At 32.5% G+C, this 20,804-nt stretch overlaps 5 protein-coding genes across 5 annotated transcripts; 4 read left to right on the plus strand and 1 right to left on the minus strand.

Annotated features, from left to right (window-relative positions):
* Positions 1–3,986: 3,986 nt before the first annotated feature.
* On the plus strand, positions 3,987–4,880 carry BDBG_03099 (uncharacterized protein; the record flags this gene model as incomplete). The annotated part of the gene is made up of 3 exons (XM_031721096.1): positions 3,987–4,252; positions 4,460–4,501; positions 4,556–4,880. The coding sequence occupies 3 exons, from the start codon at positions 3,987–3,989 to the stop codon at positions 4,878–4,880; spliced, it is 633 nt and encodes a 210-aa protein (XP_031577525.1).
* Positions 4,881–5,432: 552 nt separating this feature from the next.
* BDBG_03100 (uncharacterized protein) lies at positions 5,433–5,984 on the plus strand (the record flags this gene model as incomplete). The annotated part of the gene is made up of 1 exon (XM_031721097.1): positions 5,433–5,984. The coding sequence occupies one exon, from the start codon at positions 5,433–5,435 to the stop codon at positions 5,982–5,984; it is 552 nt and encodes a 183-aa protein (XP_031577526.1).
* Positions 5,985–6,051: 67 nt separating this feature from the next.
* BDBG_16750 (uncharacterized protein) lies at positions 6,052–6,590 on the plus strand (the record flags this gene model as incomplete). Its single annotated transcript, XM_031724638.1, has 2 exons — positions 6,052–6,458; positions 6,569–6,590. 2 exons carry the CDS (start codon positions 6,052–6,054, stop codon positions 6,588–6,590), a joined length of 429 nt encoding a protein of 142 aa, XP_031577527.1.
* A 5,057-nt stretch (positions 6,591–11,647) lies between these two features.
* Positions 11,648–12,326, plus strand: BDBG_16751 (uncharacterized protein; the record flags this gene model as incomplete). The annotated part of the gene is made up of 2 exons (XM_031724639.1): positions 11,648–11,742; positions 12,173–12,326. 2 exons carry the CDS (start codon positions 11,648–11,650, stop codon positions 12,324–12,326), a joined length of 249 nt encoding a protein of 82 aa, XP_031577528.1.
* A 2,719-nt stretch (positions 12,327–15,045) lies between these two features.
* On the minus strand, positions 15,046–15,232 carry BDBG_16752 (uncharacterized protein; the record flags this gene model as incomplete). Its single annotated transcript, XM_031724640.1, has 1 exon — positions 15,046–15,232. A coding segment is annotated over one exon (186 nt), but the record flags the coding sequence as incomplete, so codon positions are not given.
* Between the last annotated feature and the right edge of the window lie 5,572 nt (positions 15,233–20,804).

Here is a 20,804-nt window from a genome sequence, read left to right on the forward strand (position 1 = left end):
TCTTTCAATCTTTAAATTATATAATTATCAATATATTATGTAGAAGCTTCTGTGTCTGTTAACACTTTTACAGTTATCTCTTAATTCTTATTCAAGTGCTCTCTATACATTAACATTTCAGATCTCAAGATATTGAGATGAGTATTCACTTCATCATTCTTACTCATATCTTATTTGAGAGTCTACTTCTTCTTTATATTTACAGAATTCAGAGAATCATCTAATACAGATATCTCTTTCATTTTGAAGACTTTTTATAGAATATCAGCAAGTATCTCTGAGCTCACTGATTCTGCTAGTTTTTTAACTCTCTTGCTTCTCTTGACTACACACACTGAGTGTAATCTTTTATATCATGATTTTGATATCTGCAGTTGAAGCAAGCTCAATACTCATAATATCAAGATTTTTACTCAGAGAATCTCTTTTTCAGAGAATTTAGTACTTTAATAATAACATTCAGATCTAGATTCATTATATTCAGATATATAACTTGTGTTATAGAAGTCTGATTACTCATTCTTTACTGAGATATACTCAATTACAGTATTTTCTATTATAATTGACTTACTTATTTCTGTACAATGAGAATGTTGTATGCTTTCTTCACTGTGTCTGACTATGAGATTAAGCATTTTTATTCCACTCTCAACTCAGATGTAAGATCATGAATAAAGATCTGTAAACAGAAAGATGTTGAAAGCTCTTTATTTAATACAAGATAGTATAAGCTGAAGTGTGTGAAGTATGATATAAGATTACTCACTTGTCTACACTCAGTGAAGTGTTTATAACACTTATCTTATATATTCACTTTGTCAAAGTTGTGTAAGATTTATTTGAAAAACTCATTTTATATTTATAAGAATGAATATTACTTTAAGTCTGTAAGATTTATCTTTTTATCAGCTATTTATAATGACTTTGCTTTTCTGTATAGAAATACAGCAGATCTTAAGACTTGTTAAAATTTCATTGACTGTCTGTCTATGAGTTTATATTCAATCTGATAATATAATTGCATCTGACTTAGCCAGCTGATTACAGCATCATTTTTTCAGTCACTATTAAAGCTTGATAACTCTGACAGATCTCTCAGCTTAATGTATTTCATACTCAGATTCTCATTCTGTACAGCAGTCTCTGATGATGTGTACACTTCTGTAGAGATTGTGAATGATTATGATGAGATCTCTAAATTCAGTGTAATTATCTGTCTGTATAAACATTTAATCTTCTACTACAGATCTAAGATCTGATTTTCTCTATTCTTATTAATGATAATAATTGTGTCAGCAAAGCTCTTCATAGTGAATACTTGATTTACAGTGAATATCAATTGTTGTTTAGCTTCTGTCTCAGTCTGCCACTATGTATGCAAGGTCTCAATCTTGTTTAGAATTCTTATACATGTATGAAGCTTTGATTCTGATTCAGCAGTTTTGACTGCTTTTCTTACTGCTTTAAGTAAACTCTCTGAGAGGTTCTGTATATCTTTCAGTTCAGATAGCAGAGAAGAGTGTTATTTATATCAGCTAGAGAAGATATTCATTTTAATGATTTCTCATTGATTATACAATGTCTATTATTATATCACTGTATTATTATATCATTATATGATTTCTGTTATCATTATATGACTCTGATGATGACTACTTCTCTCTTTTATTCTTCTTTTGAGTAGAAAGCAGACTTCTTTGAATCTGGTTCACTGCTCTCATTCTCTTTCTCACATCTCATTCATTCACATCTCATACATGGCATTCATCTGAGTGTGAAGTTTTCCCTTAACAAGTGAAGCAGTATCAATTAGATGCTCTTTCACTCACTGCTCTTTATACACTATCTTTTGAGATATTTTAGAACCACACTGACATGATAACTATAAATTGCTTTGTAGATGAAATTATCACACCCTGAAGAAGTCTGCACTTCTCACTGATTTTTAGACATGCTATCAGATGTGATTCAAAGATTGCTTGAGTCAGTGTATGATTACAGGTGTACACTGGCTTCTTATATATTGAATCTCATACGCTAAATTAATTAGTGGCCGCTAGGGCCCTCTTTACATTCGTACACTAGTAGTTCGGAAGCGGCCGCGTTATTATCCGACGGTCGTACATTCTTCCGAATCACAAGAATAAACTGTGAAAGATGATCATTCTTCTAAAATCAGAATGAGAGTGAAACTGAAGATTAAAATCAGTCTCATTCAGTTCATTCAGTAATTGCTTATATAATTAGAATTTGATAACAATTATTGATAATGCTCATGAAATAACTAAATACATTCTTATACAAGTTTATTCTTCACTTTCTCATGAAAACTACACTTCTCTGATATACTGTGATCAGAGATATTAAACTGTCTGATAATTCTATGTTTTACAATCATGAGTTTCTTGATTATTTCTTCTTGTAATTGTCTCTGACAATAGTAATAAATATCTTAACTTGAGTTAAACTTTCACTTCATTCTCATCTCTGTTAATGAAATTGTCAGAATATCACATATCATCAGTGTAACAGTTGAATATATACTCTCAACAATTTTTTATAACTCTAGAATTGATTTGATGTGTAAATTTGTCAGATCATCTTGAAGATAGCAGTTAAATTCAGTTTTATAAGTATGTAGTTTTGCCTGATTTTCAGTTGTAATTAATATATGTAAGTTCTGTTTCAAAGTTAGTATTATAGTTCTATGAGATATGAAGCATTATCAAAGATAGTTACTTACTAGAGAATTGTATTTCACTGTCTTCATATCTTAAATATCTGCTTATTCAAATCTCTGATAGTTAATATTGTAGTAGTCTCAGACTAATTTAATATACAAGTCTTATTTCTCCTCTGTTCAATCTTAAGAAGTGTAGATATTAACTTGATAAAAGAGATCTAGTAGAGCTGCTACAGCATAGTACTCTGCAAAAGATTGTTCAGTTTTACTGTAGTAATATATCAGTTTATTTCTTACAGTAATAATAGTCTGTGCTATAGCATCATTTCAGACTGAATTTCTTTTTAAGTGATTTAACTGCTTCTCAAGATAAGTAAATAAACTGTTATACACTTATCAGACTGACTGCAGCATTAATGTATAAGTAATTGAAACTGTCTTTATTATCTTATAAAACTGAAATAGTAAATTAATTACATATTTCAACTGAGTTCACTTCATATCAGAAAGTTTCAATATCTGAATCTTTTTCTGATCAGAGTGTTACACTCAATGATCAATCATCTAATACAATTGAAGAGTCTGAACAGTTATCTTATATATTAAACTTCACTGTATTCTAACATTCTGTATCATATTCAGTGATGTGACTGATTTATTTATTTATTAAATATCATGAAATTATTATTATTATTTAGAGAAGATATAAATCACATTAGCAATGTTTCAAATCTGTGATATTTAAATTATTAATCAATCTATTCAAAATTAACAGTAGTATTATCAAAAAGTGTTATTAAAAAATAATATTAAAAAGTGTTATTGTGGCGGGCTGCGTCTAGACTGACCGTGTGACCGTGTCTGAGACCAGGACCAGATTTTTTGATAGTCTCATTACCAATTCAACTGATCCCATTACATGGTTTTAACATTAGATAGTAGTTTCATACTGTCTCAGTGAGACTTACTGTCTACTCTTGTCACATTTTCCAAATAAGACCATGATTTCCACTTCTCAATTTAAATTATTTTTATTGCTTTAAATGACTTTAAATCTCATTTGAGTGTTATCAAAAAGTGTTACTTTTTAAAAAATTAAAAATAGTCTAAAAAAAACCTTAAAATGTCTAAAAATAGTAACTTTATACCAAGAATGGAACTAAATGAGATCAAATGAGATCACTTTCTCATTTTTTTCAAGTCATGGTTTCATTTTAAAATCTGATATATAGTCACTTTGCATGCTTTTTTGATAGCCAGTCCCAGCGGGATTCACGCCAAGAAATGTATGGGACCAGACCAAATGGGACCAAATGTGAAATTCATGGTCCCGGCGGCCAGTCTAGCTGCGCCCGATCAATCATATAGACTATTCCGTTACACTCCACAGATTCCACGTACGCTCAGATCCTCGGCCATTCTCGATTGCAGATCCTCGGCCATTCTCGATCGCCGATCCTCGGCCGCCACCCCGATCAATCATATAGACTATTCTGTTACACTCCACAGATTACACGTACGCTCCGATCCTCGGCCATTCTCGATCGCCGATCCTCGGCCGCTACGAACGTGTGTATATTCTTCCGCCCCGAAGCTCCACCGCGTACGCCACCACATATGTGTATAAATATCCACCTCGATCGCTGATTCTCGCACTTTCTCTTTCTTTCCTTCTCTAGCGTTTTTATCTTTGTTATATAAGACCTATCAATATTATACCGATCTATTCAGCATAGGCCCCTTACACTATAAAAATGTTCATCATCTCCTTATTAGGAATGATTATCCATTGAGAGATATCCGAACGCGTAACGACGCGTAAGAAATAGAGAAACAGTCACACAGTTAAGTGGACACTGAGTCCCCAGATAGAAGCTTGCTCGCCAGTCGCCCTGGCCCCGCAACAAGATCTTACGAAGAGAGTAAGATCTTACAAAAGAGAACGTCAGCGAAAGACCTGAGAGTCCTGACACCCAGACATATGAGATATTCATACGATTACACTTCTTCAGATTCCACAGATATCATACATCTGACGATCGATATAACCATGTCTAACAATAATATGGAACCCTCAAACTCGAACATGAGCATAGACGCAGTGCCACAGTGGCTCCGAGCAATGTTGGAACTACAACAACAACAAATAGCTGATATGCATGCAACTCAACAACGCCAATATGAAGAGATTCAATGATTATCACAACAAGGAACTCATGCAATCCCAACATCTACAGAATTGAATACAAAAGCACTGAAAGAACACTTAGATGCTCCCGCATATTTCAATGCTTCCAACCTCACTCTCTACTCATCATGGAGGATGGAAATGCTCATGAAACTGAGTGTAGATGGAGATTCCATCAGTTCATTAACCAATCAAGGTTGATATATCAATGGACAATTGAAGGATCGCGCGAAACAGAAGTTCCATTCATGAATGAAAGCATGTGAACCAGTGTTGTGAATGCCTGACAACATCATGAGACATCTTGATGTTCTGTTCTGAGACACTGCCATGCAACAGAAAGCATTAGATTGGTTACAGAGTGCTCAACAGAGGAACACTTCTCTTACAACATTCATCCCTGACTTCAACACCAAGATTCTAGAAGCAGGTGGTCAATCTTGGGAGGATTGAATGAAGATTAGCATGCTCAAGAAGGCATTAACTTTTGAACTCTTACAGGCCCTTATAAGTATAAATGAAGACCCAACTTATGAAGGTTTCTGCACACAGCTCCGAACAATGAATGACCATCTTACCAAGCTCAAGAGTATACAGAACAGTGGCAGAAGACATTACACTCCAGTGACTTATACACCTGCATCAATGAATAACCCAGTCACTTATACACCTGCACCGATGAATAACCCAGTCACTTATACACCTGCACTGACAGATAACCCAGCCACTCATACACCCACACCGAAGAACAAGAACAACCATGATGCAGATGCCATGGACTGGATAGATTCAAATGCCTATGCACAAGCAAGAGTTTCCGCCGTTCGAACAGGCTTCCGAGTCCCTGGGATCACTCCCAAAGAAGTCACTGATCAATGTCAACGAGGAGTGTGTATCAACTGTAACCAATCAGGACACATTGCTTTCAACTGCCGATCAACCTATGTGCCTTCACACTCAAGAGAAAGACCGGCACCTCCACAATTGAGAGAAAGATCAGTTCCTCCTTGTTCAAAGGATGGATCAGCGCCTGTCCGCGCCAACTACATAGCAGTGAAGGAAGATTCAGAAGATAACTACGAGAATGCCCCGATGAAACAGGGAAAAGATTAGCTCCTGTTCAAATTCGCAAACAGGAGCTTGAAGAGGTTGAACGACAACAATTTGAAGAGAAGCCACTATGCAATCTCCAGTCGTAAGACATCATAACCTCCAGCGTATCCCCTTATCAAATACTCCCCACCGAGACCCTGCTGAACAATATAAGATAGGAGATCTGCCACAACTACCGCCGCGCCGCCACCGATCCATTCCCTTCTCAACCGACCTAGACTCTGAGTTCCGCGTTATCCGAAACAGCGGCCCTTTACCGATGGGAACTGCTTCTGGAAAGGGGGGGCTAATGTGGCGGGCTGCGCCCGATCAATCATATAGACTATTCCGTTACACTCCACAGATTCCACGTACGCTCAGATCCTCGGCCATTCTCGATCGCCGATCCTCGGCCGCCACCCCGATCAATCATATAGACTATTCCGTTACACTCCACAGATTACATGTACGCTCCGATCCTCGGCCGCTACGAACGTGTGTATATTCTTCAGCCCCGAAGCTCCACCGCGTACGCCACCACATATGTGTATAAATATCCACCTCAATTGCTGATTCTCGCACTTTCTCTTTCTTTCCTTCTCTAGCGTTTTTATCTTTGTTATATAAGACCTATCAATATTATACCGATCTATTCGGCGTAGGCCCCTTACAGTTGTTAAAAAACATTATCTTTTATAAAGTGAATGCAAAAGTTACTTGAGTAATTACTTTCATCTCATTCTCATCTCAAGAATCAGTCATCTCATTATTCTTTATCTCAATGTTAAGATTCTTTATCAGTGTTTGTATTACAAGTTAAATCACATGAGCAATGCAGAAAATATAACCTTGTTTATCATTTCAGAAATGCAAAGTCAATTTTTGCTCTAAGCTCTTCATTATAATGTAGTTATTCACAGCATTATCAGTTGTAATTATAAGAAGACTGAGACTAATATCTCAATAGTCATTAATATCTCTGTTATATAATTCTCAGTATGACTACTGATCAATGATTCAAATTCAATTAATATCTCTTAATAAGTTCAGTTCTCATCAATGTAATAACATGTAACTTTTATAAATGCAAGATTGTTTATACTAGTTCATGCATTCACTGTGAGAGACACTTTTCAATGATTCTTCAACTCTGATTCTAGATATTATATATTGACTTTGTAGTGTGTCTTGAGATTGAACTGAAGACAGAATTGATGTGAAATATAAAGATTTAAATTAAGTATTTAAAGAAGTGTTTAGAATTCAGGATTTTCAATTAATTGAAGAGAAAGATTCAGAGATATACATATATAAAGTAATTATTCACAGAAGTTATCAAATGAGAGTTGTGAAATCAGAGTACTGATACATGATTATTTTTATATAATTTTCTTCAAATTAGAAAGTTAGTATTATCAAAAATTATTATCTGATAAAGCAACTTATCAGCTCAGTAGTAATTTTCTGATTATTTTTCTTTTATTATCTACATTCTGATAACTTCAGATGTTAGAAAATTTCTTCAGAGTCATGATCAGTCTATAATGAATATTTCTGAATGAAGTTACAGTAATTGTAGCAGAGAGATAACTCTTCAGTAATCTATAATACAATCTATTAATAATTATTTCATAGATTATCTCAGTGTTTGTATTGAGTTTTTCATAAATTTTATAATCTGAAATCAGATATGAAGAATGAAGTAATTATTTATTATAATTAAAAGAGAGTATTCTGTGTTGAATTGTAAATAATATAGACTTTATAATTCACAGTAATTTCTTAAAGAGTTTGTGAATCTTCAATAGAAGTAAAAGAAGTGAAAGAAGTGAATTCAGAAGATATAATAATAATTTAAGAAAGATAATAATTTATTTTCAATAACTAATCACTGATGTGTGTAAGAAGAATTAATATAAGAGAAAATAATCTTGTTTCTTAACTTAGTTATAATTTTAATACTAACTCAGATTGAATATCATTGATGTATAAAAGTAAATAAATAATCTTGATTAATCTCTGTCATATTTCTTGAAATATATTAATATTGTGAAAGAGAGTATTATCAAATTATATTATCAGATAATATTATTAAAAATATATTAATATTATGAATATTAATGTTAAAAAAATGTTGATACTTATATATTATAGTGATTTATAAATCATGATAGTTAAATATATATATATATATATATTATTCCTGACTTGATTACAACTTGTACAATAATTTTTAAAACTCAAAATCAATTTTAATTATTAATAATTAAAAACTTAAACTTATAACTAACTAATATAAAAAGAAAAAAATCTACTTCTTCTCTTTCTTATTCTTCTTATTATTCTTCATAATTCACTTCTTATTCTTCTTCTTCTTCTTCTTCTTCTTCTTCTTCTTCTTCTTATCTGAGATGATAACTATCTCAAAATCTCTCTCTACTGTCTTCTCAGAGAAGAGTTTTCACTGCTTTCTCTCAGTCAGATTAATCTATATCTCAAAATCCTGTATTTTCTGATCTGCTGTCTCAGGTTTCATCTCAGTAGTAAGCAGATTGACATGCTCAGAGAGCAGAACTGTCTTCTCAATATTCTGAATCATGAAGTGCATTTGAGACCTGAATAAGATCTTAATTCTCTTCTTCTCTGTCAGCTTCTGCTAATTAATTAGAGAATAGAAGTATTATCAAAAATTATTATCTCTTAATAAATAAAAAACTTATCAGTTTTAACTTCTTTATCTCTTACTTCAATATCTTCTCAATCTTCTTCTATTATTACTTATTTATAGTAATACTCTTCTTCTCTCTCTCTCTCTTTATCTTGAACTCAAATCATTCTCAGAACTTCTTCTGATCTTATCACTACTATATAAGACTCTTCACTGTCTTCTTCTTCAATTTCTTATAGATGATATCATCTGTATTATTTCTATACTTAGTTCAGTCTAAATCTATCAGAAGTATTACTTAAAATTATTATCATTCTACTTTCTTATAAAGTCTCTTCAAGGTATTATAATATGTCTTATAATCAGTCTCTTCTCACTTGAACATCTTCTTCTTCTCTCTCTTCAATTTGTAACAGTACTCACGCGCCTTGATGATCTGCAGAACTGCAGAATATTTGAAGAGAAATGACATAATTAATTTCAGTAAGTATTGAAGAGAGATGAAGGCAGAAGAGACAGTCAGAAATAATATAATAATAATAATAATAATAATAATGATAATAATGATGATGATAGTGATAATGATAATAGTAATAATAATGATAATAATGATAATAATGATGATGATAATGATGATAATAATAATAATGAAAGAGAAAGTACATTGAAATATATTACTGACTTATTAAATATAAAGAGATAAAGAAAATATTAACAGCTTTCAGAGATATACAGAAACAGCTACAGTGTTATATAGTAATATCATCTTCATTCAATACATATAGTGTTGATATTCTTTGTATACAGTTATTATATAATCTATATCAGAGATACATGCAGAAAATAGATGTTTATTACTAGAGAGAATAATTACAGTAATTCTCTATTTTCATATTATAAAGATAAGTTATTCTCATTTCTTTCTTCTCTCTTTTCTCTTCTTCTTCAACTCATCACTAAATTCAAGCTAATATGAAAACTATTAAAACACTTCTAGAAACTCTCAAATTAAAGAGTATAGACTAATCAAATTTTAAATACAGAAGAATTAAATTATATTTAATATTACTAATTATTCATTTCTCTTTAATAAAATCACAGTCACATCTTCTCTCCCCTCTCTTAAATGAAACATGGCCTGTGAAAAGTGAGTATCATATCAGATTATAATAATCAACACAGTCTTAGTATTAGACTGACCGTGTGACCGTGTCTGAGACCAGAATCAAACTTTATAGTTGTCATGTTACCTAAAAGCATTACTTCTGATCATGGTTTGTGTTCATCACATTGATTTCAAATCCTGTTATTTTAAATATTAAAGGTCTCAGATTCACTTTTCAAATAAAAATCTAGTCTTAGATAAAGAATATGTTTGAATTCTTAGTCACATTTTCATTCTGATCTCATTATTGAAAATGGCATTAAATGAGATCATGAAATCATTTCTCACTTATATAATATTATAACATAGTGCTCATTTGTTGAAAATTCAACAGAGAGTGTTATTAAATATCATTACTTTTCTGAATATAGATTATAATCAATATCATTTTAATTAAAAAAAAAAAATGTAAAATATAAAAAATAATAAAAAAATAAAAAACAAAACAACAAGAAAAAATCACAACAAAAAAAAAAAAAAAAAAAAAGAGAAAGAAAAAGACAGAAAGAGAAAGAAAAATTAAAAAAAAAAAGAAAAGAAAAAGAAAAAAACAAAAAATAAAAATAAAAAAAAATCAAGATTGCAGGGCTGCAGCATTCTTAAAATACTCATTTCTCAGAGTCTTTATAATATTCATCATCAATCATATATCTCTCACAGTGAGAATAATATGACTGTAATGAGTTATTGTCTTAACATCATCTAACAAATAATCAGTATATATCTATATAAATGTGAATAATTAGAAAACATACACTTAAAAAGTGTGATCAGAGTGAACTCTGCTGTCACTTGAATAGCATTAAGAGCAGAACACTGAAATCAATGATTTTTCTCATCAATTTCATAGACAAGGCATGTGAAGATGATCTTAGAAAATATAAGATTCTCTGACTTCTGATAGAAACAGATCTCATGAAGAGACTCTATTTTTATCATATCAGAGACTGAGTGTTATCAAAAAGTATTACTTCAATACACATGCACTTACTGTGATGATTCATTCTCTGTGTATGTGACTGAGAGTTGCAGCTTTCTCATGCTGCATGGCTCTTTCTGAGATGCTGTCACCAGTTTGCAACTCACACAGTCTCTCAGTCCAGCACATGCTGCGCATATGCAGCTCTGCATGCTGGAGCCGTGTTGGTCATTATAATCTGGCATGGTACTTGCTTTTCACAGGCCATGTTTTGTTTGATTGAGAGGGGGGGGGGGACATGACTGCTGTTTTATTTGAAGAGGGATGAGTAATTGAATCTATAGAAGATAATTTGATTTCTTCTGCATTTGAAATTTGATTAGTCTATACTCTTCAATTTGAGAATTTCTGAGAGTGTTTTAATAGTTTTCATATCAGCTTGAAATTAGTGGTTGATTGAAGAAGAGAAAAGAGAGAAGAAAGAAATGAGAATAACTTATCTTTATAATATAAAAACAGAGAATTGCTGTAATCATTTATTCTAGTAATAAAGATCTGTTTTCTGCATATATCTCTGATATAGATTATATGATAACTGTATACAAAGAATATCAACAGTGCATGCATTGAATGAAGATGATGTTACTATGCAATACTGTAGCTGTTTCTGTATATCACTGAAAGCTGTTAATATTTTCTTTAAGTCTCTTTATATTTGATAAGTCAGTAATATATTTCAATGCACTCTCTCTTTCATCATCATTATTATCATCATTATTATCATCATTATTATCATTATCATCATTACTATCATTATTATTATTATCATCATCATTATCACTATCATTATTATTATCATTATCATCATTATTATATCATTTCTGACTGTCTCTCCTGCCTTCATCTCTCTTCAATACTCACTGAAATTAATTATGTCATCTCTCTTCAAATATTCTGCAGTTCTGCAGACTATCAAGGCGCGTGAGCACTGTCACAGATTGAAGAAAGAGAAGAAGAAGATGTTCAAGTGAGAGAAGACAGATTGTAAGACATATTATAATATCTTGAAGAGGCTCTGTAAGAGAGTAGAATGATAATGATTTTAAGTAACACTTCTGATAGATTTAGACTGAACTAAGTATAGAAATAATGTGAATGATGCTGTCTGTGAGAGATTGAAGAAGAAGATAGTGAAGAGTCTCATACAGCAGCAGTGAGATCAGAAGAAGTTTCAAGAATGATTTAAGATTAAGATAAAGAGAGAAAGAGAGAAGAAGAGTATTACTGTAAATAAGTGATAGCAGAAGAAGATTGAGAAGATGTTAAAGCAGAAGATAAAGAAGTCAAAACTGATAAGTTTTTTATTTATTGAGAGATAATGATTTTTGATAACACTTCTGTTCTCTAATTGATTAGCAGAAGCTGACAGAGAAGGAGAGGATTGAGACCTTGTTCAGGTCTCAAATGTGCTTCATGATTCAGAATATTGAGAAGACAGCCCTGCTCTCTGAGCATGTCAATCTACTTGCTGCTGAGATGAAACCTGAGACAGCAGATCAGGAAATGCGGGATTTTGAGATGCAGGTTAACCTGGCTGAAGAGAAGCAGTGAAAACCCTTCTCTGAGAAGACAGCAGAGAGAGATTTTGAGATGATTATCATCTCAGATGAGGAGAAGAAGAAGAAGAAGAAGAATAAGAAGTGAATTATGAAGAATAATAAGAAGAATGAGAAAGAGAAGAAAGATGATAAGTAGAAAAAGTTTTTTTCTTTTTATATTAGTTAGTTTAGTTATAAGTTCATAATTATTAATAATTGAAATTAATTTTGAGTTTTTAAAAATTATTGTACAAGTTGTAATCAAGTCAGGAACAATATATATATATATATATATATTTAACTATCATGATTCACAAATCACTATAATGTATAAGTATCAACATTTTTTCAACATTGATATTCACAATATTAATATATTTTTAATGATATTATCTGATAATGTAATTTAGTAACACTCTCTTTCACAATATTAATATATTTCAAGAAATATGATAGAGATTAATCAAGATTGTTTATTTACTTTTATACATTGATAATATTCAATCTGAGTTAGTACTAAAATTATAACTAAGCTAAGAAATAAGATTATTTTCTCTTATATTAATTCTTCTTATACACATCAGTGATCAGTTATTAAAAATAAATTATTATCTTTCTTAAATTATTATCATATCTTCTGAATTCACTTCTTTTACTTCTATTGAAGATTCACAAACTCTTTAAGAAATCACTATGAATCATAAAGTCTATGTTGTTTACAATTCAACACAGAATGCTCTCTTTCAATCATGATAAATGATCACTTCATTCTTCACATCTGATTTCAGGTCATGAAATTTATGAAAAACTCAACACAAATATTGAGATGAACTATGAAATAATTATCAACAGATTGTATTGCAGATTATTGAAGAGTCATCTCTCTGCTATAATCACTGCAACTTCATTCAGAAACATTCATCATAAACTGATTATAACTCTGAAGAAATTTCTCAACATCTGAAGTCATCAGAATGCAGACAATAAAAGGAAAATAATCAGAAAATTACTACTGAGCTGATAAGTTACTCTATCAGATAATGATTTTTAATAATACTAACTTTCTAATTTGAAGAAAATCATGTGAAAACAACTCTGTATCAGTACTCTGATTTCATAACTCTTATCTGATAACTTCTGTGAATAATTACTTCACATGTGTATATCTCTGAATCTTTCTCTTTGATTAATTGAAAACTCTGAATTCTGAACACTTCTTCAAATGCTTAATTCAAATCTTCATATTTCATATTGATTCTGTCTTCAGTCCAACCTTGAGATATACTACAAAGTCAATATACAACATCTAGAATCAGAGTTGAAGAATCATTGAAGAGTGTCTCTCACAGTGAATGCATGAACTAGTACAAACAATCTTGCATTTATAAGAGTTATATGTTATTACATTTGTAAGAATAAGTGCTCGCAGGCGATTATTCGGGTGTTTGCAGCTTGGCGTGATATGTACTGTTAACTACTAGAAGTGTTTGTGATAGGAAGATAAATGTAGAAATCAAATGTATCATAGCATTCAAGCTGAGTTGTAAATAGTATTCATGAATTCCAGTCTATATAGTTGTGTGTAGCCAAGGGCCGCTAGCCCTATTGATTATATGAGAGATAGGAATAGAGATAAAGAATCTGTGAGAAGTGAGATTTCTTACATATCTCTCTCTCTCTAAGACTTCATCTGTGAAGCCTTTCACTGAGTGACTTCATAGTCAGCTCAGCACTGCAGTGATACTCACTAAAAACTCTTCACATCTATAAAAAACCTCAGTGAGGAAAAATCTCTTATTATTACAAAGAGAAAAGAGTCTGTCACTCAGTTTCTTGTTTCACAAGGTTCTTTGTAGTCTACAGATTCTTCTCTAACTATCATGCAGATTCATCTCACATCTTTCATATAGAAGAGTTTCAGTTGACTCTCAATCATTTTCATAAGATTCTTGTGTGATCATCACACAGATTCATCTTACAGATGAATCACTCTCTGTGAGATCATTCTTATCAAAGAGAAACATTTGTGAGTTAATCTTTCATTCATTCTCACAAATCATTGCTCTTTGACACTGTAAAATTGTGAGAAATTTTCCATTCTTTCATCAACTCTGTAGAATTGTAGAATCAAGATGTCTGCAGTCTGTAATCACTCTTTATAGTTATATAGAAAGATTCAGATCTGTGATTCACAATCACTCTTGTTTACTAGAGTGATCTGACTATTTCACAGAATCACTTATAGTGTAAGTAAATCTCTCTAGAGTAGTATAAATATTTCAGATCTGTCTGCAGAATCTCATCTTCTTTTTCCTTTTTCTATAGCAGCTTTCATTCTTATAAACTGTGAGTATTCTCATTCATCTGTGAAGTGTTTTCACTCAGATAACAGAGAGAGAGTGTTTCTGACAATGTCTATATATTGATTCAAGAACTTCTCAAGAATAAAAATTTTTTCAATTTCAATATCTTCATAAACAATGTCTGGCTGCTGCTGAGCTTCTTATGAGTGTCTCTGTGACTTCTCTGATTACTTTTTACTGGCTAGTGGAGCAGGAACACTGCTGTTCATAACTGTGTCTTCATTCTCTTCAGCCCTGCCACTGCACCTGATCTTCAGGCCAGCAGCTCACCTCATCCCTTTCTCAGATCAGTCTCTGACTTCAAGCAGTGCAGTCCCTCTCTTTACTGTAAGTCTTCTCATAAGTAATTCCTTACAGATTCTAGCTGACAGTTCTTGTGAAGCTTCTGATGTTGCCAGTATCTTCTGCAGCTCTGTGAGCCTATGATCATCTCTCTCCTACTCACACAATCTCTGACCAGATATATGTGAATATGCCTAGATTCTCTATCAATGATCCTCGCATCACAGTGCATTTTCACAATCTCATTGTCAATGAGAGATGAGTCCCTGAGTATCTGCAAAATCTGGGTAATCAAGGCAATGCAAATGCTATGAATTTGTGACAGGAGTTGACCTGAACAGATGAGCTCTCTCTTCACATCTTCATTGTTTTCAGGCTGAATACTTCAGCACAACTGAGAGAGCAGACACAGCTTCACAAGGAATATCTGATCACATGCACAGATGATCAGTCTTCAAGACTCTGTTACAACTGTATATACTCTGATGTTCAGCTTCTCTGAAGTCTGTGCATTTCTGGCAGTCTTTGTGTCAAATGTAACAATTGTCTGTATCACAGATATGATACTCTCTGCTTCTTTGAAGAGAGAAATTGATAGTTATAGAGAGATTGAGTGTCATGAATATTGATAATGTAAGTGTGAATTTTCTTTATTTTTTCTTTATTGATCTCTAAATTGCATTTATGACCCTGTTTATTTTCTTGTTTTTTAGCTTTAATGAGAATATGTTTTCTTCTTTTCTTATATACACTGCAGACTGTTCATCTCAGTAGAAATCCATCATCTTATAAACTAGGGTTTATAAATAACAGTATTAATGTCTTTGTTACAATCAGATTCTTAGCAAAGATCACATTATTCTGACTTATCAGAATTCACAGTATGAAAGTTATATCTCAGCTTCTGCAGATGTCTTATCTGCTTAGATAATTCTTAAGTGAACTTATTCATCTTGTCAGAATACTCTTATCACTGAATCTTGAATCAGAGCTTGTAATCTCACTTGTCTGAGTTAACAATCTCTTTAATCTGATATTCTCTTTCACTCTCTAGTGCTTCATAAACAGAGTGATGAGTCACAGAGTTCTCTTCTAAGAATTTCTTATATTCATGAAGTAAAGAGACATGAAAAATATTGTATATCTGTAACTCAGGTAACAGTTTCAATCTGTAGAACTATAAGCTAACTTTCTTTATAATCTTGTAAGACTCTGTCTGCAAGAGATTCAGCTTCTTACTAGATCTTTATATAATGATGTTTTCTAGACTCAGTCAGACTCTATCATCTTTCTTGAAACTCTTCATAATATACTTGAAGTCATAGTATCTCTTCTGATACTCTTAGGTCTTTCTCAAGAATTCACAGGCTTTCTTCTGAATCTTCTGAATTCTCTCAGCCTGTTCACAGGCATTATCACACTCTATAGTGTACTCTCACAGGTCTATTAAAATCATCTGTGAATGAGTCTCAGTGAGCATCTTAAAGAGGGTTTTATCTGTGCTGACATGCTTTGAGTTGTTATATATAAACTCTGTAAATAATAATCAATACACTCAGTCATTCTGATTATAATTGACAAAGCATCACAGATACTGTTTCAATATACTCATCAGGCATTCTATCTGATCATCTGTCTGTTGATGAAAAGCTGTGCTTAGATCTTACAAGATCTTCAGTATAGTTATCAGATCAGATCAGAACTCTTCTATGAAGATTAATTCTCTGTCTGAGACAATATTCACAGACAATTCATGTAACTGAATCACATCACAGATGAGAATATAAGTTAAATTCTTTGACTTCAAGTTCTTATAAGTGAGTATAAAGTGTGCTATCTTGATAAAGTAATTCACTATCATCAGCACACTGTTAAAGCAGGTATTATATATGTCCTTACTTTCAGAGAGGCTTATAAGGGCATTCATTTCTAGCTGTTCCCAAGGTTCTCATGAGATGAGTAGAGGAGTGAGTTCTTTATATAGCCTGAACTGCACTATCTGCAAACTCTGATAAACAGTACAAGAATTCACTATCTTCTTCATAAGTTCTTATATCTTCAGTCAGAAGTATTTTCTTATAAGCAACTCATGAGTTCTAGTGTCTGTAAAATGACCTGCTAAAGAAAAGTCATGATACCTTTTGATAAGTTCTATATATAGAAACTTATTTACAGGTATATAAATTCAGCTCTCTCTTTATAAGAGATCATTTAAGTCTCTTCAACTCTTTGTTTCTGCAGAATTGATTTCTGTCATAAGTAGTTTCTGAATATACTGAGCATATTCATTCTTCAGTTGTAGTTCAGATAATCTGAATAGAAGATCTTACAAAGACTTATACTCTGTTTTTTCTTACATCAGGTCTTCTGTGATGCTTCTCAAAGTTCACAAACTCTTCAGATTATAGATACCCTCTTCAAGAATTCTCACAGAGATTCTCAGAGTGTTAACTCTCAGTGTTATAGAGAGTAGTTGTACAGGCTTCTTCTCTTTCTCTCTTCTCTTCTCTTGTGAGGAATTAAGAGACTCTTCAGTCAATCTCTTTATAACACTCAGTTCAAGCATCTTATAAAGCTTTTCTATCTTCTCTAGTCTCTCTGTATCTGTCACTCTGATCTTCTTAATATAGTCTGGCCTGTGAGAGAGTTCATCTGCTGAGTTCTTAGTTTCCTTGATATGTTCTATCTTGAATCAGAACTCACTCAGTCTCTGAGCTCAGTGAATCTGCTGCTGTGAGAGTTTCTTGATTAAAGCAAACTGTTGCAAGCTGTTATAATCAGTTCTAATAGTAATCACTGTTATGAGATTCTTGAAGTAGTGATATCAGTGATAGAAGAATTTCACTATCACAAGAAGCTTCTGATTATAAATATCATAGTTAATCTTCATGAGTTGCATCTTCTGTAAGAAAAAGATCACTGAAACCCAGTTCTCATTTAACTGTAGTTATAAGACTATTTCTGAAATTGTAAAGAAGAAGACATCTATCTTCAATCTGATTAAGAGCAAGGAATCAAAGTGAAACAGTATCACTGTGTTCATGAATATCTGTTTCAATCTTGTAAAGACTCTACAAGCTTCTGAGATAAGAAAGTTCTCACAGTTCTCTCTTCTTAATAATCTTTTCATTCTCTATTCACAGAATGACTTCTTCTTATTTTCACTCTTCAGTATGTCTATAAGAATCAAGAAGATTCTTACAAATACAAAGATAAATCATCTATAGAAATTCACAAAGCTCAGAAAGATCTGAATCTCATGAATACTAGTTGACTTCAGTCATGATAGAATAGTCTCAACTCATGAAGGTTTCATCTGAATATCATCTATAATGATTACATATTCTAGAAAATTAATTCAGTGAGTACTGAAGTTACACTTCATAAGCTTAACATACAGTTCTATCTCATCTAAGACCTTTAACATACTTCACACATGCTCAGTGTGTTCTTTCTCTTTCATAGAGTACATCATCACATCATTCAGATATATTACTATGAAGACATTCAGATATACATGAAGTGTTTTATTAATGAAAGACTGAAATATCACAGAGACATTAGTCAGATTAAAAGACATCACTAGATATTCAAACAATTTCAGTGCAGTTCTAAAGACAGTCTTTCATTCATTCTCAGACTGTATTTACAGCTGTGTATATACATTGATCACATTCAGTTGTGTGAATATGACAGCTTCTGTGAGACAGTTGATCACATTCTCAATCAGAGACAGAGAATAGCAGCTCTTTATTATCTTAGAGTTTAGATTATAATAGTCTACACACAATCTGAGATCTTCATTCTTCTTCTTCACAAATATCACAGAGACTCCTGCAGAGGCCTGTGAAGGTCAGATGAAGTCATTCTTCAGATTCTTCTTCACATAGATCTGCAAGATCTCTGTCTTGTGATAAGAGAGCTTATAGATTGATTCTCAGAAGAGTTTCTGCTCTTCTATCAAATTTATTATCAGATTCTTCTCACAGTGAGAAGAAAGCTCAGCTGTCTTAGCTGAGCTGAACATCTCTACAAGATCTCAGTATTTCTCTAGTATCTGAAGCTCAGTTTTCATGATCATGAGATTCTCAGACACTTGTAAAGTCATTATATAAATGAGCTTGTCTTCTCTAATCAACTCTGCAACATCAACTGCTTCTATCTCTGTGAGTAAGTCTGTCAACACTGATTGAAAGTATAAACCTGACTCATGAACAGCTATATGCGGATTGTGTCTTTGAAGTCATACAAGTCTCAAATACATGTTATCTATGATGTTTGTAATAATCACAGTTTCTGCAAATCTTCTTCAGATTTCAGAGAGATCTTGCAATTCAAAGATAACTCTTACAAGTCTCTCAGCTCTCAGGTCTGAGTTCTCATGCTCTGCTTATTGTAAGAGCAGGTTCTCAGTCTTTATCTTTCAGCTCATTTGCTCTGTGAGCTTTAGAAACATCACAGTGACCTGGGATTCTGAGTCTATTAATACTTCTCATACTTGCAGAGCAGCAGCACTGCAGTGCAGTCTCTCTTCATAAGTAAGCATTTTCATTGAGAGAGTAACAGATTCAGATGTCAGCTTTAAGACTCTTAAGAAGGCTGTTGCTGACTCTGTCTGCAACTTCTCAAATTTCTATTTTAATTTATTTAGACAGTTTGCATGAAGATGTTCTGATTTAGAATAGATGAAGCAGAGTCTCTTTTTCTTGATCTCTCTGTTATATACTCTGTTTCTAAGAGCTTGTGAAGCTCTCTCTCTCTGCTCAGTAGTCAGACATGAATCTCTCTGTGTCTTATCATCTTTTTCTGATAAATCTGTCCTCTGTTGTTCTGGCCCTTGCAGAGCTAGTCAATGATTCACTCTCTGCAGATCTGTGACTCTCACAGTGATCTGTAAGTAATGAATAAGAGTCATCAGTTTCTTCAGAGTTAAGAGCTTAGAGTCTTGCTTAATAAGCTTGTTCTGCATGTCTTTATTCAGTCTCTTTATAAACATCATCATTCAGATCTTGTTTCAGGACTCTGTTTTCACAGGTCTCAATTTATATCACAATTTCATGAAATGCTGTGAGTAGTCTTTATCAGATTTCTTATCTCTTTTTCTAATATTGATGATTACAGCTCAGATATTCTCTGTTCAGCTTGCAGAGTTCTTCAACTTATTCTCTAGATAGATCTTGAGAACAGATTATCAGAATCTCTCATAATCATTCTCTAGATAATTCAGTCAGTTCTTGACTTCAGTGTAATAGAGGTCTGTCATCATGTAGATGACAGCTTCTTCATCTTTCATATCACACAGCTGAGCTTGTGAGTCAATTTCAAATGCAAACTTGCAAAAGCTTTTATAGATTATGATTTGATAGATAGCCTTAAGTGATCATGACTTGAGAAAGTTTCTTTTCAGTTTGTGAGTGTCTCTGAAGATCATGTCTAGAGACTCAGTTCAAGAATGTTTACAGACAGTAAGTATTTCTTATAGAAAAATAGCTTGATTCTGTGAGAGATGCTTAAGAATGTTCTTCACTGAGATTGATTTGTTCATGAGTTCAGAGGATTTCTCTGTCACAGATGCAGAGAATGATGTTCTATGAGTGATTGATAAGTTCTCTGAGACTTCTTTCACAGAGATTATTCATGATTCAGATGACTGCTTCTGAGTGTCTGTAGTAGAGTTCACAGAGATTGAAGCATGTGAGTTTCTAGTTCTTTCAGTTATAACAGGTGATTGCTGACTGACTGAGCTTGAAATGTAAGAATAAGTACTCACAGATGATTATTCAGGTGTTTACAGCTTGATGTGATATGTACTGTTAACTACTAGAAGTGTTCACAGTAGAAAGATA

This window comes from Blastomyces gilchristii (assembly GCF_000003855.2).
Source record: "Blastomyces gilchristii SLH14081 genomic scaffold supercont1.4, whole genome shotgun sequence".
In the NCBI taxonomy this organism is placed as follows: Eukaryota; Fungi; Ascomycota; class Eurotiomycetes; order Onygenales; family Ajellomycetaceae; genus Blastomyces; species Blastomyces gilchristii.